This window comes from Chiloscyllium plagiosum, chromosome 34 (assembly GCF_004010195.1).
Source record: "Chiloscyllium plagiosum isolate BGI_BamShark_2017 chromosome 34, ASM401019v2, whole genome shotgun sequence".
Lineage (NCBI taxonomy): Eukaryota > Metazoa > Chordata > Chondrichthyes > Orectolobiformes > Hemiscylliidae > Chiloscyllium > Chiloscyllium plagiosum.
The window spans coordinates 37,574,787-37,591,650 of record NC_057743.1 but is presented as its reverse complement, the minus strand read 5'-3'; the positions used below and the strand labels follow the sequence as shown (position 1 = coordinate 37,591,650).

Genomic DNA, 16,864 nt, shown 5'->3' with positions numbered 1-16,864 from the left:
GACATCCTCAGTGCTTGGGAGCCTCCTGTGAAGCGCTTCTTTGATGTTTCCTCCGCTGTTTATAGTGGCTTGTCCCTGCCGCTTCCGGTTGTCAGTTTCAGCTGTCCTCTTTAGTGGTTGGTATATTGGGTCCAGGTCGATGTGTTTGTTGATGGAGTTTGTGGATGAATGCCATGCCTCTAGGAATTCCCTGGCTGTTCTCTGTCTGGCTTGCCCTATGATAGTAGTGTTGTCCCAGTCGAGTTCATGTTGCTTGTTGTCTGCGTGTGTGTGAATTTGACTGGGACAACACTACTATCATAGGGCAAGCCAGACAGAGAACAGCCAGGGAATTCCTAGAGGCATGGCATTCATCCACAAACTCCATCAACAAACACATCGACCTGGACCCAATATACCAACCACTACAGCGGACAGCTGAAACTGACAACCGGAAGCGGCAGGGACAGACCACTATAAACACCGGAGGAAACATCAAAGAAGCGCTTCGCAGGAGGCTCCCAAGCACTGATGATGTCGCCTAGCCAGGGGACGAAACGTTTGCAACAAAAACTTCCAGCTCGGCGAACAGAACCACAACATTAATCAATCCTGCATTGTAATCACGTCACAATTAGGAACCCATCCTTACCCCAGCGTAATACAACAACACCGTATAAGTAACAAATGCTGTGCAATATAAAGCTACGATGAACAAATTAAGGTTGAAATGTGGTGTGTAAATGTGCTCATACTGTGTCACTTCATCTGTGGGTCACGAGTAACAATCAGCCTTGTTAAATCAGACGGAATTAATCTCACCATGCTGTTTTTGAACTAAGAGCAAATATTTTACTTCACAGGTCCAGGTGCACTTATGCAAAGTATGATTATCACTTGGCTACAGGGATGCAAAATCAGATGTAACTCAAACAGCGCACTAAAATCCAATACTCACCACCTTCCCCATAGGCAATTATATTTAACCTCCTTATTCTATTTAAAACAAAGATTTTTGTAGTACAAAACAACAGCACAAATAACTTTACATCCATCCATCTAAGGAATTTATGCATAGTCTGTCACAATAGAAAAAAAACTTTAATCTATGAGCTTCTTTTTCTCCAAACGTTTCAGTAATTAGAATGCACAATATGTTGCAGTACATATCAATGTGTCCTGCAATAGTTAGCAAGTGAACTCAGATTTGAGCAAAAGACGTTCAGTGCAAATTGTATAATACAATGAATAACATTTAAAATCAGATGTGCAAAGTTCATTATTATTATTCCATTCAGAAAGAGAAAGGGGGAAAAAAGTTTAAAATCACACATTAAGTGCTCATGGCCAAGTCAAAAAGCTCAAATGAAAATAGAATGAAAACAAATTTATTTGTACCAAACCTGTTTCTACAAGTAAAACAGCTACTTTTATTCCATTGGATGATTTAGATAAAAATAACTTGTAAGGGTATGGGAAAAAGCAAGAGATGGGGACTAGAAATTGGTGCTCATTTAACAAGCTGGTGTAACTTCCACTGATTATACCTCAAGTCCCTTGGACTGCTTTTCTGTTGACAGAGAAATATGTCCTCAAACAGCTGTAAAAACCCAATCATGGGCGAGACAAACAATGGAGGAGCAGCTCCTCCAATGTGGTTCTGTATCTCTCAACCATTAGTCCAGCTCCATTCACCAGTTTCCCATCTCATTCTTGCTGCTTCGAGGCACAGAATCTAGATTGAGAAAGCAACTAGGGCAGGAGGTAAACAGCATGATTGGATAAGCTGGAAGAGGTATTCTGGAAGTCCTGGGGTCACACTGGAGAGTTTCAGAAAGCTAGAGCAGCAGACTGTTCAGCAATGATTACTGTGTCAGCTGGCAAGGAACAGTGATAGGAAGCTAGGTACCAGGCTGGAGTTAGTTGATCCACTGTTGATTGGCAAGGAACAATAGTCATTTATGTAAGAATCACTGATCAAGCTTATAGGAATTTATAATCATTCATTCAACTTGTTGACAGTATGGTGCAGGATACACTACTTACAATGCATACAAGATAACTCTGTAAAAAGGAGTAGCAATCAGGATAGCCTTAAAATGTTTTTCATGTATCGAGACAGAATACTATACTCAGGGGTGGATAATTTGAATATTGTTTACCTAGTCAGAATCTTGTATTTGATTCTCAAAAAGGTTTTCAGGAAGATATTTACAAGTTTATATTTTCCAATTTGCATAAATGATTCCTGGAAAGTCAATATTACAGGAGCACCATTTTACGTGGCAAATATCTAGCTATTTTGGTGAACGCACAAAAAAAATTAATTTTATGTTGAAATCTATTTAATCTTAAGATAGATAGCGCAGCACGGTGGCTCAGTGGTTAGCACTGCTGCCTCACAGCACCAGGGTCCCATGTTAGATTCCAGCCTCGGGCGACTGTCTGTGTGGAGTTTGCACATTCTCCGTGTCTGCATGGGTTTCCTCCGGGTGCTCCAGTTTCCTCCCACAGTCCAAAGATGTGCAGGTACGGTGAATTAGCCATGCTAAATTGCCCAGTGTTAGATGCATTAGTCAAAGGGAAATGGGTCTGGATAGGTTACTCTTTGGAGGGTCAGTGTGGACTGTTTGGGGCGAAGGGCCTGTTTACACACGGTAGGGAATCTAATCTAATCTAATCTAATCATAGATAAGACAGCACAAGAAAACTTTTTGAAACGTTTTTAAATTCACCCCATTTAGTTCTGTTTTGCTTTAACATCCGTTAAAGGACCAGAAATCTTTAAGCATCCCCAGATTAACTATAGCTGTTTGTGGCAGTACATTACTTGACTGATAATATTTTGGCAAGAACTCCCCAGTCTCAAGACTTCGGCTGCTACCAGTCTGTTGACTTGCAGTCTCTCCCAACACATCACTGCTCCAAGGGTCTGTTGCTAAAACCCTCAATTATGCCCACTCAGTCCCAGAACCCACCTAGATGCCACTCACTAACAGCCACGCCACAATATTCTCCCCTGACCTTCCTTTCCAAAATTGAGGCTCAAAAGGAGCATAGCAGTGCCTGTCTCTTCTGCAGATAAGTTGCCAAGAACTGAGCAGGTAGGCTCCCTCTCCTCCCCTGGTCTGGAAATTTTAGCAGCTGTTAAAAGGTGCTAAGAACCCAAATACCAGTCTTAATATAGAAATTGATTCTGACGAACTCAAAGTTGCAATTTTCAAGAACACAACCCCAATCTTGAGAGGACAGTGTATTGAAAGTAATGTTACCACACGACTATCCTCCAATAAAATCAAAGAGCAAGCCCTGATCTTGGGAGGAATATTTTGACCTGGGTAATGCTGTGAACATTTACAGATACTGAATAGCTTAGTAGACCTCATTCTTATCCCATCCCACTATAAATACATGGCCCAATATGAAACCAGATCACAAAAGAGCTGCAAGATTCAGGATTTGACCACTCAATATTAATGATTTGGAGATGCTGGTGTCCACTTGATGGAGTGCCGCTCCGAAAGCTAGTGTGCTTCCAATTAAACCTGTTGGACTATAACCTGGTGTTGTGTGATTTTTAACTCAATATTAAGCTAGTGAAAGAGTCACGGGGCGTAATGCTTGGCTTCAGGTATGTTTGTTGGTTCATAGCTTGTGGGGGTGCCTGGGCAAGATGCAGTCAGATTCCTACTATCCCATGCCAAATTATTACAAGTGTACTAGTAAACAGAGTAGGCCTGCTATCCAATCTCAATTACTTAAAAGAAAAGATGCACTTATGTGCTTAAATATAGGTAATAAAAAAAGCCAAAATCCAATATCTATCGGCTTTCTACTTACCCCTTCGCAGTAACAAACATTGCAAGAGGCCAAAATAAGGATGATGCAAATCAGAGTCAACATTTAAAAGAATGGTTGTAAATTGTACTTTTGGAAATGCCTCCATTTGCTATGCAATGAATCAGAAGTTATTTAAGAAATATTTTTGAACTAGAGAGCCTGGCTATGTTCATTGTGCCTTATTTAATATAGCTGTAGTAAACATGTAGTTTGTGTGGCTTAAGAAAAACCAAAACTAAGTACATCATTGTTTTTCAGATTTAGACAGTGCTCCATTATTTAAGCCTACAAAGAGTACTGACAATAAAATAAGAATTCAGTACCATTTTCTTGGTGAAATAAAACAAAGGCAAATAAACAGCCTATTTGGGCAGGGGAAAATTCATTGGTCTGTCTGAAGTCTTTAACTGATGTTTATATACTTCAATTTATGACATGCAAGTTGCATAAACCTACATCTATCCCTATTTTATTCTGGCAAATAGGATTGTCTAAGTAAATTACCAGAGGGCCAACATAATTATTCACAAATCGACTTTAGTAAATTAAAAAGCAAACGGGGAAGGGGGGGGTGGCTGGTGTGTGGAGGATGGACATGACATTTCAACGTCACACCACATTTTTTGCCCAGAAGCTTTCCAGCTTGGAAATCATTCTGACAGATAGGCTTGGCAAGAGAAAAATGCAGCCACGGAACTTCAAGCAGTTTAGTAGTAGCTGACAAGAGAACAGGGCTGAGATCTTCCAAATCAGATGTTTAACCATGAAGGAGGAGATTCTTCTGCTGTTCCTATTCCACAAGTAGCACTAAGAGATTTAACTTATTCATGAAGCATTCCTTGCCTTTAAAAACCAAGTTTTCTGACACCTGGGAAACCCAGCCAAAGATTATATGTGAAAGAGTTAAATCAAAAGGCAAGCATCCTCAATATTAAAATCACAAATTACTTCCTAGTTGTCTGCCCTTAAAACAAGGGCTTGAAAGTTCACAATTTTCAGTTCATCCAAAAACATGTTCAGGCATTAAAACTTCCAACTCTATTGTAACATTGACACCATAAACTGAGGAAGAAAATACAGAACTTTACTTCTGCTGAACACCACTGCCAACAAGACATTTATTTATCATTTTTAAAATGGTGAAACATCCCGAGGCTCTCCAGAGAAAGTTTACCCAGCAAAAAGATCAGGACCATAATAATACAGGAGCAGAACTGGGCCATTTGGACTAGAGTCTGTTCTGCCATTCGATCAAAGTGGGTGTTTTTCTCAACTCTATTCTCCAGTCTTCGCCTCATAACCCTCTATCCCTTTTACTAATGAACCTCTGTCTTAAACACACTCAATGACTTAGTCTTCACAGCCTCCTGCAGCCAGTATGTTTCACAAATTAGCCACCCTCTAGCTGAAGAAATTCCTTCTCATTTTAGAGGGTCGCTTCCTTCATTCTGAAGCTGTGCCCCCAGATCGCAGTCTCTCCTACATCGCGATATTTACTCTATCCAAGCCTCTCAGTACTCCGTTTCAATCAGATCCCAATCATCCTAGTCAGTCATATGAATTTTAAAAGTTACTGAATTTGAAAAGGATCTTGTTAAAGCAGGATTCCATCAGAATCTGCAATTCCCAATCAATTGAGACATTGCTAATTTTACTTAGTACACAACTTGAGTACAGTTGTAAAAAAAAACTCAATTTTTTGAAGTAGCATTCATCAGGGCAATTTGAAATTCCAATATCACTCCCCAAATCCTAAGATTCATGCAAATTATCCTGATGAATTCAACATGAAAAGCTTCAACAATTTTTTTCTTTCAGTAGTAAATTTTTTTTTAAGTTGTCAAAAGTGGGCAAGAACCTCACTTCCTTTTTTTTTGAAATCAAAAGTAGCTCCTTTACATTTTCACAACTGTGGAAGCCCTCCCATGATTACTTCTGAAGTTCAGTTTTCTTGCCATGAGTGATCTCAGTAGAAACCAGCTATTTGTGTCTTAAAGTGACCCGAAATATGGATTACTTACTGATTCAAGATGCTATTTTAAAAACATTTACTCTAAGAGTTAAACAAAATAACTTAATCACCTATATTTTAAAACACAATAAGTTAAACATTGATTAACAACGTAACTTATTTGTAATTTATCTAAGTGACAAAGATCTTCCAAATTAGTTCAGCAGTCCACCAGCCAAATGTCACTAATTGCAGTCACAAGTCCTTTAAAACAGACTTCCTAAGGAAATTCAGCTCTTCCTCCATGATTTAACCTGACACCCAGCCGACAGATCATGATGAACCAGAATCCCATAAACAATTTTCACCAAAAAAATGGCATACATCTGCAGAACATCCTCAACTTCGTTTAATGACAACCTGGATCGTACAGATCCAATGTCATTTTCAACAACAGGAAGAGGTGCAGAATTGCATATTTACTCATTTTCAACCTTTGGACTTAACTCCACATTCAATCTGTCCGCACTCTATCACGAGACCAGCAACTAAAAAAGCTTGGATGGGTCTTGTTTTCTATATGATATGACAAGTTTCAATCTCCCCAGATGTTTTGGTTTCCAATCAGGATACATCTCTAACAAAAAAAACCCAAGCTCAAATCAAATTCATTACATAACAAACAAATTAATTTAATGGCACTGACTTGGACCAAATTACTTCCTAGGTTATGACTGACATTTCAGAAAGCCCAGGCTCATGCATAACATTGTATTCCTCTGCACCAAGGGAAACAGCTCCATCTGATGGGAGACTCTCTCAGCAATAGCCTTTAAATTATGTTGACATGTCTCTCTAAATTTTGCTTCGTCCCATGTCATCTAGACACTTCTGTTCAATCTTTACAGCTGCCATCTGGATTTAGCATGTCAGGACATCAGTAGAAATCAATGATTGACACACAAGAGCTAGCTCTCCCTTCTTTGCAGATGAAAAGGGATTTCCATTTCAATAATAAAAGGCGCACAAAAGATGTTTTGAAGAGCCTAACCTTCTGAGACATTACTTGCTACTGACTGCAGAATTAAAGACAAATTTACTTTTTCTGCCAACTAGTTGTCCATTGATGTCAAGGGAGTAAAGTCAGTGCCACTAGTGAGAATATATACAGGGTATAAGCAGGCAGGGAAAAAGTTCTGAGTTTTGTGAAACAAGAGGTTCAGCTGAGCATGACTCAGACCAGATAAGAACTTACAATTAACAACGGGGTGCTGAAGCAAGGGTAATGGGATAACAAGGTGGAAAAGCATTATGTACAGCCATTTAGCAAGATAAGGTAGCATTCAGTATGTTATGTCAGTTAACAAGGTGAAAGGTATTCATTATGTGAAATCTGTTATTCATTGTGCAACAGCAGATGGCCTAGTTTTTACTATTGACACTTGCTGATTGTAACAGTCACCCAATCAATGCATCTTATGGATTGCCTTATCTGGATCCTCCTCCCTGTAAAATGGCATAGTTCATTGACACACTGCTGTTCCAGAGAAGACTGTGAACTCATGTCCCTGTGCATATAGGCAATCGTACTCCCTCCCTTCAGGGCCTGGAATAACGAGGGAGGTATAACGATACTGTGTATGAGCATTTTGCTTCGACTGAAAGAGGGGAATGGGATGACATTAGAATTCCAATAAAATTACATTTAGTGGTGCAAAAAAACCCAATATAATTCTAATAGCTATTTCAACTTGGGATATATGTCAAAGACGGTTTTCAGCTACAAGACAAAATATGTAGCTACAAGTTTGCCACTAGTAGCAAAGGAATGCTACAAATAAAGAATATCAATATACAAGTCAGTGATATAATTCTATTCTTTGGAGGAAATTATAAACAAGTCAAACCAACCCACCTTTCTCTTGGCAAAAGACAGCCTGAGGTAACAAGGGTTAGAAGGAGAAATCGGTTTTGTGAACTGTTAACAAGTAATTTAGATCAATTTAGCATGTGGATAATTTTAGTAAGTGTAACAATAGGGAACGTTCCCTTTTTTCCCCCCAAACAAAAATTTAAAATTTCACTTATAAAGCTACCACGGTTACCAAGAGAATACTAAAATCAGAATATGGGTCCTACCATAACTAGCAACCAGCATTCCATAAACAAGCTTTAGAATACTTTCCAGATCCTAGCAATCTGCTATTTCAGATTCACCTAATGACCCAGATGTCTACAATTCTTGGCCAAATACAACAGACTGCTGGAGTTAAATAATAATAATTCAAGTCTGTTGTGCTAATATTACTAGGCAAACCACTAACCATTCCTTCTGGGCACATACCCAATGGATAAATGACAACTCAAAAGCCACAATCACCTCACTTCAACGACATCATTGCAGAAATTTCTCAGGGTCCTAGGCCCAATCATCTTCAGGTGTTCCTCTATTATGAAGAGTAGAGGTATGGATCTTCATTGATGATTGCACAATATTCAGCACTATTCATACCTCCAGGTGCTGAAGCAGTCTGTATCTATACGCAGCAAGACCTGGAGAAAACTTAAATTTGGGCTGGAAAGCAGCAAGTAACATTCACATCAGGAAATTACCAGCTCTAATAAAAGAATAAAATCATTTTCCCTTGATGTTCATCACCAGCATCACTGAATACCCCATTAACATCCTGGGTTTATCACTGACCCAAAACTGATCCGGACAGTTCGAATAAGCAGTGACTACAAGAGCAGGTCAGAGGTATGGAATTCTGCGGTGAGAGACTCACCATCAAGGTAAAATGCAGGAGTGTGACGAAATATTCCACTTGCCCAGATGGGTATGGCTCCAAAATGTTCAACCCTATCCAGGGCAATACAGGCCACCTCTGACACCCTACTCACTAGTGGCAATGTTCACCACCCATAAGACACACTAAATGATTCACTAAAACGCCTTCAAATGACACCTTCAAAACCTCCAACTTCTACCACCCAAGAGGAAGGAGGCAGATGCGTGGAAACATCTAGTTCTCCTACAAATTATGCACCTTCTCAGATTTGGAATTATATACTGTATATCACTATTCCTGGGTCAAAAACTTTGGAACTACCTTCCTAAAAACACAGTAGGTGAACCTACACCCTAAATACTGTCACAGTTCAAGACACCATCTCACCTCTTCCTTCTCCAGGGCAATTAGAAATGGGTAGCAATTGCTAATCTAGTGATCACATCCCATGAATGAATTAGTGAGAAAAAAAGGTTGGCTATGGGATACTCAAAAGGTTATACAGATGCATTCGGAGTGATTTTTCAAAAGGCAATTTGATGAGACAGTGATGTCATGCTGCAAATCCCTGGATTATTCCTTACCAGACAGCACTCCATGCTGACCCCAGCACAATTGGAATGCAAAACATGTTCAGCATGGATTGGTTGGACCAAAGGGTCTGTTTCCATGCTATATGATTCTACTTTCACTACTCAATGCTGATATCATTCAACTAAACAAATACATCTAAAATAATCACAAGTAAATGAGGAACAAACTTTGCAAACAGTAATTCTGATCTCATCTCCAGGGTTCACTCCCATAGTAGCAACCCCATCCTTTGATACCTTACTAAAGGACTGTTCTCCAACTACAATATTACATTGTAAAAACAAGCAAACATCAAGACATGACATTCAAATCCAGACCAATTTACCCTTCCAGTAATTGGAACCACTAGCTTCCAATTGCCGGCCCAGCAAAGATGTGCCCTTTAAAACTCCTTTGATCCTTTAAAATTAGACAGCAACCTTCAAAAGAGAAAACAATTTTCCAAAATTTACAGGTTTATTTTCTATTTGTGTCAACTGTAACCAGGCTTGAGTGCATTCTCCAGGGAGCTCTGATTTGCAACTATTTAAAAGCTAGGTTATGTTTAATGCTGCACTAGTAAACAATGAAATTCCTGAGATTCGGCAAACCTGCAAGTTTTAGTGCTACTGCCAGCAAGGAGGAAAATTGGTTATTTTGTGCAAAATAACTGCATATCTGTTTTGATAAAGTGTCTCCCTCACATCACATTGTCTCAATGTATTGTGTTTCTGATCAAATATTTATACAATACCTTAAAAGTTCATTTTTCCTCATTCATGACAGCTCCTTTGCCCCATTTCAAAAAAGTTTAAAATTCAGAATACCATTTTGCCTGCCTTCAGGTTCTTTTAAATACCTTAAACCTGTCTCCCATACTGTAAGTTTCACAAAGCCATAGGCAAACCTCCCTGTTCATAAGGACACCAGCAACCTGGAGGGCTGCCTAGAACAGATTGAGTCAGCAGCCAGTTTTTAACTGGCAAGTTTGCATCTGACTTGTTACCAAGATATCAAGACGCACACGTTAGCAGTGCTATTGATGCTCATCTCCTATCACACAGTCCTAAGCATGTTTGGTGTCATTAAAGTGCCAACATTTAATTCTCTCCATACAAAACATTTTCAGGTGATTAGTGTTCCACTCAGGTTTAAGTGGATACAAAAACATTTCAAATTGCTTTGTTTATTTGGGGGTCCATAACTGTGGCATGTTATTTGCCCTTATTCCCTTTCTTGTACTCCCTAGAATAGCTCGCCTTATGCTGTGTAAAGCCTTTATCAGTCATGTGCATCCCGAAGTTGTTCGTGTCATAACAATGAAAATTTGGAACTAGATGGTAACTAAAACCAACTAGATAAAAAAATTTACACATCTTTGACTACCTCACATACAAAGTGGCAGATTATCTACTGACAGGCTTTTGTTTTGTTATTAACATACTGACCAAAAGACTATTAATGTTAAATTATATCAAAATGAAATCTCAAGAATGTAAAATAAGAAGCCTTCATAATACCTGGGTGCACAAAGGTCAAAACAATGATAATTTTGACAAGTTTAGGACAGCCTTGACAATGAGTGATTTTTGCTTCAAAAATCAAAGAGTCTAGACCATGATGTATCAATTATGCAAGTGTCCCATAAGATATTTTCTAATCAACATCTGGAGATTTTATTACACATTTCTGGACCAGATGAGACTTGAACTCCAAACCTCCCAGCCCACAGGTAGGGAGCCTACCACTGTACCACAAGAACCCTAATGCAATGGGGGGTGGGTGGTGGGGGGAGAAGGCAAATGCAGGTGTCAGCATGCTTCATGCTGGAGGTCAAGTAATAGTAAAGGAAAGATAGATGTTAAATTAAAGATATATGGAACGTGATGTCAACTGATACTGTGCATAACAGATATGCACAAGATAGCTATACATAACTATCCAAAAAGTTAATTCATCTGCCAATAAAGCACCAGCCCACTGGATCCAGAAGATCTCAGGTTTGACCAATACTTGAGCGTTGATAGTTGGGTTGCGTCAGGACAAATTGTTAAAAAAAAACGCAGCTCAGAGGGCAAAAGCATTTAAATATTAATTAGATTTCCTGCTTAAGATGGTTACCCACTGATCCTCACAAAATGTACATGCAGGCCGCTGGTGAAAACAGGAGCGGACTCAGCAACAATAGAACAGTCTGCTCATTGTTTACAGTAACATACAACTACCTACTTGGGTTAGATGAAAGAGGAAAAAACGGCTACCCAGCAAAAAAAAACAATCCAGCACGTTCAGATGCGAAAAACACTTAAATTCAGCTATTCTAGAATCAGAGATTTTCTTTTCACAAAATCACCTGGATCAGCATACATCAAGATGATTCAAAGAAAGTTCTCAAACTTCAGAAATATGACTTCTCAAAGACATTTGCAGGTTATTGCACTACTTTACTGGACTGGGAAAACATTTAATAGAAAAATAAACTATCCATGTCACTTACAGGTACAGAATAAATTCCAAGTTCAGATCAGTGATTCAGAAAACAAATAAGATCAGAAATAGAACTTAATGTCCATGAAACGTCAGAAACAGGCAGACAATTGCTAAGTCAGATAAAAGCCTCCTATTCTGTGACAATCTTAAGGCCTCAGTGTAACATACAATGTTAGGCACCTGTGGAACTGTCAAGTTCATTCACTTATAGTCCAGACTGAATTAAAACGCAGATCCCAAAACATAACACCTCCCAACTTCAATTTCTACTGATCTTGCTAAACCAGACATTGCATATTGTGCATATTGAGGGTTGGAACCAATGAAATTGAGATAAATGGAGTTGGAGGCCAAAGGTTCAACTGGACATGTCTCAAGCACAACTTCGCATTTCAAATACTTAAACAGGAACTGTCTTGCAAACACTCCACATCGTAATCATTCCCTTTGATTAGTAGTGGCATTTCACTGAAACAACACAAAGATAGTATACTAATTGCACCACAACTATCAGACGTGCACGCAGAAAAAGAAATTTAGTGGAATAAAGTGCGTACGAATTTATTAATAATTTCATTCATGGGATGAGAGCATCACTGACCAGCCTTACATTTACTGCCCATCCCTAATTACTTAGAGGGCAGTTAAGAGTCAACCATATTTTGGAGTCATATGTAGACCATAGAGAGTCATAGAGATGTACAGCATGGAAACAGACCCTTTGGTCCAATCTGTCCATGCTGACCAGATATCCAAACCCAATCTAGTCCTACCTGCCCATGCCGACCAGATATCCCAACCCAATCTAGTCCCACAAGCCCATGCCGACCAGATATCCCAACCCAATCTAGTCCCACCTGCCAGCACCCGGCCCAGAGGGGCATGGATAGGATAAACAGACAAAATCTTTTCCCTGGGGTTGAGATCAGGTACAGATCGTAATTTCCTTCCAGATGGGTTTTTCTGACAATTGACATTGGATTTGTGGTCATCTTTAGACTCAAATCCAGATTGATATTGAATTCAAATTCTACCAACTGCCAAGTTGGGCTTCGAACCCAGGTTTCCAGAACATTGTGGGTTTCTGGATTAATAGCCCAGTGATATTAGATAATATTTAACTTGATTACATGTCACCTTCTGACCTGAAAAACATATGTTTTGTCAGTGGAAAGACAATGACATCAAATCATTCATTGCTGAGATTACAAATTGAAGAGCTGGTCAATTTCAGGAAGCAGAATGGAGTACACACCCATCTATATCAATGGTCTGAGGTGTAGGTGGTCGAGAGCTTCAAGTTCCTGCGAGTAAATATCAACTACCTATCCTGGCCCATCCACATCAATGCTACAGTCAATAAAACACGCCACTGACTACTTCATCAGAAGGCTAAGGAACTTTGGCATGGCCAAAATGAAAAACTTACCAATTTTTACAGAAAGCAATCTATCGAAATGCATCACAGCTCGATATGGCAACTCCTCTGACCAAGACTAAGAAATTACAGAACTAAAAATGCTGCCCAATACATCATGAAAACCAGCCTTTCTTCCACTGACTGCTTACACTTTCTGCTGCCTCATAAAGACCCCTCCCACCCCAGTTCCATTAGGCAGATGATACCAACAGATTTAAGAACCGTTTCTTCCCCACTGTTATCACTCATGATAAGACTTTTCATTAGGATAGATATTTCTCTACACCTTCTCTGTAGCTGTAAATGCATGTTGCATTCTGTTCTATTACCCTGATGTACTTAAGGTATGATTTGTCTGAATAGCACACAGAACAATACTTTTCACTGTATTTCAGTACATATGACAATAAATCAATCCAACAGAGATCAAAGCAAATCCATATCCTTCCAACTCAAGGGCCTAACATTTTGTTGCTTTGGCTAGAAAACATTGTACACATTATCAGAAGGTCATCCATTTTTCAGTGTCACTTGACACGAAGTTAAATGTTGTTGATTCACACTTGAGCCATCACTATGACAGCCTATTTCCACTTATTTAACAGTGCCCATTCTGCCCCTGCCTTATCTCATCAGCTGCTGAAATCCTCAACCTTTTAATCAACTCCACTAATATGTCCTTATCAAGGGATTCTGAAGAAAGGTCACTGTGCCAAACTATTAACTCTGCTTTCTCCACAGATGTTGCCAGAACTGCTGAGGTTCTGTAATTTCTGTTTTTGTTTCAGATTTCCAGCATCTGCAGTTCTAGGCTTTATCTTGTTATCTAACTCTGGGTCAAAAAACTTTAAATTCTCAGAAGCACCTCATGAGAATTTAAGTTTTATAAAAGTAAGTAATTGTTCAATTTATCCTTGAAAGCAAATTTATAATCCACTAAATACTAATGTTAATCCACTGAAAATATTTGCATTTCTCTCGAGACCTGCATCAGAAAGCTTACTTCAGCTTTCCCACTGCATCTCCAGTAAATACTTAATTTGTCCTAAACAGAACAAAGTAAAATGAAAAGATACTCCCTTGAGAATTACACATTAATCTTTGCGATCTTAAAACATAAATGTTACACTAGATTTATCATGCAGATTTTTCTGTCTCCAAGTGCTTCCCCCCTCCCCCTCCCCGCCAGTTACCTGCAGTGAAACAGACAACTTCAAAAGAATGGAAGCATTCACTGTAGCTGTAGATATTCACTTATCTACAATGGAAAAAGATAAAAACCTAACCATGGGAATTGCAAAAGAGGATGTGTGCACAAAGTAAATTACTAGAGTCAACCTCATCTCAATACACAACTTCTCAATCTGATCACAACAAATCTTGTAACATGGTACAAAATAGTATTCTGCTGAGAACAGCTAGTCTATGATACATAGACTATCGTGTATGCAGTTTTAAAAATTGTTTGAATCGAAAAAATCACCCCAAAAGGGCTTGAGCCTAAAGACAGCCTTTAAAAGGCTCACTAGCATAAACCAAAAACTATATGCAAGTAATATCTGGAATAATCCCATTACACTTGCTAAAGTTGGAGAAAATCGTACACTTTAAAACTGCAGATATTTCATCTAGTAAGATATTTTAGTAAAATACAAGTGTCAATTTATGCCACTCAAAGGTGTCCAAAACAGAATACATCCAACACCTTTCCATGAATTTTTGCCACAACTTGAGAACTATACCCAACATTTACAAGATCTACAACTTAACATTAAAACAGATAGCTATCAAACATGTTGACAGCCACGAATCACTTTTTTGTAAATAGAACAAGTTATCCTCACGAAATTTTCAATTTTGTCTAAATGCTCTTAGAAATTGCTGAGACAGCAAATGGAGCAACTAAAAATTACCAAACTATGCAGTATAAAAGAACAGATTTAACATCCAAAAAAATCTGATAAAAATTAAAAGCTTGTTGTTAAAGACTTCAGCTTTCCTGACAATGGTGAGTTCAGCAATTTGAAATTAGTTGATTTAATTGCACAAGGATATAAAAATATTTTAACGCAAAAACATGCGTGAAGCAAAATTATTTATAAATGCCAATGGAAAACACTGATTTTACTAAGAATGTTTGAGAAAGTAAACACGCTGTAAATTTGACTAACTACAGACTCATGTAGCACTTAGTTCCAATACAAAACCATGAAGTAATGTATATTTCGACTATTACTTTTCTCAGGAGAAACAAAATGTTTAATCTCAAATATACCATTGCCACAAAAATTCCCTTCAGATTCATGCTTCAGCATTTAAAAAGTGATATTTGAATCATTCCATTAAATAACTAGCACAAATCAAAGAAGCTGCAATGCGTCGACTTATGAGCTTTAAAAGGCTAATCAATATTTAATATGAACCATTAAGATTTTATTAAAGAAAGTCTAGATGACATTGTCATTTACCAACCTCAGAAAACTTAATGAACAACAGCAATAATGATTTTTAATTGATCAATTCCTCAATGATCAAAATAAAACAAAGTCAAAGGTAGTGCTTGTATTTAAGCCTTGTAAAGATGTCACACTAATATAATAGTGATCAAAAAGATGAGGAAAACTGAAAATTTACTTAATGCCTTAAACCTGGGATGAAAGACCTTTCTGGAAGTAGGAGAGTCAGGAAATAAAAATGGAGCATTTATTCAACATTAGACTGAAACCCATCAGGAGACAGAAAATCCTTTAATTACCATGAATATCTGAGATGAATACACTGCAGTTTAAAGTAACGTCACGTGGATCTATATAAAAATAAAGCCTGGCCCTTAGTTAACCTTAGATAACCAAACCCATAATGGGAAAAAGGGGCAACCCTGCGGAACAGGAGAAAATCAGGTCGCCTACCTAAATGCACTGCAGATTTCCAAGGTTCCCAAACATCTTGCAAACACCAATTAAACCAAAACACAAGATGAAGGAAGGCAATTGTCGTCTCCACACCCCAGTGCATCTTCAATTCTCAAGCAAACAACCAAACGCTTGCAGAAGGGTGGGAAGCGAATAAATAAGTATTTTCTGCAAGGAGGACGGATTCCTGCACATAGGATGAGAGATTTCAATTAAAAATAAACCTACGGGTGAATGCCCCTTCCTCACATCCCAATGGAGGATGGGGGGCGGGAGGCAGAAGCAGAGGGTCTTCTCAGCCCATCATTATAATAATTTACCATTCATTTCAAATGCAATGACCGTGCACCCACGTTCTTTTGGGGAAATAAATATGCTTTTTTCTCCTCATCCACAAGAACATGGCCGGAGCCCAACACCAAGCAGAATGATGCAGAGGAGAAACCAGAACAAAACAGCATTTTAAAGATCCGCCGAGGGTCAATGGGACGAATGGAAAGGAAGGAGGCAGACGTTCTCCTCACCTTTGCCGGCGGACGCGACGATGGGAAGGCTGAGTAGGAGGCAAGTTATCAAGGCGGAGAGTCTACACCTGACGGGATTCATGCTGCTGCCACCGCCGCCCGGCTACCGATCACTAAAATGGCGGCCGCCCGCCTGCTCGTTCCCGCCCCGCAGCCCCGCCCCGGCCACGCCCCACCGGCGCCGCCGACGTCATCCCCGCCCCGCCCCGAACTGACGCGCAAAAACGTCACCGCCACGCAGCCCCGCCCTCTCCGGCCGACGGTTGACATCACCGCAGCTATTCCCCGCCCCCTTCCCTGTACGGCGAGACGTCTTGCCTAGTCCCCGCCCTAATGCGTCAGACACCTCGGCCCGCCCCTCACCGTGAGCTCAGGCCAGGGAGAAC

At 39.3% G+C, this 16,864-nt stretch overlaps 1 protein-coding gene across 4 annotated transcripts in view; it reads right to left on the bottom strand.

Moving 5' to 3' along the window:
- Window positions 1-16,624, bottom strand: part of clstn1 (calsyntenin 1) — an 88,025-nt gene extending 71,401 nt beyond the window's left edge. For 3 of the 4 annotated variants that reach the window (XM_043676194.1, XM_043676196.1, XM_043676195.1), the window contains exon 1: window positions 16,479-16,624. In XM_043676194.1, the coding sequence (XP_043532129.1) occupies window positions 16,479-16,560 (82 nt within the window). In that variant the 5' untranslated portion in view covers window positions 16,561-16,624. The remainder of the gene's footprint in view (window positions 1-16,478) is intronic. The other variant, XM_043676197.1, reaches the window with a different exon arrangement.
- Between the last annotated feature and the right edge of the window lie 240 nt (window positions 16,625-16,864).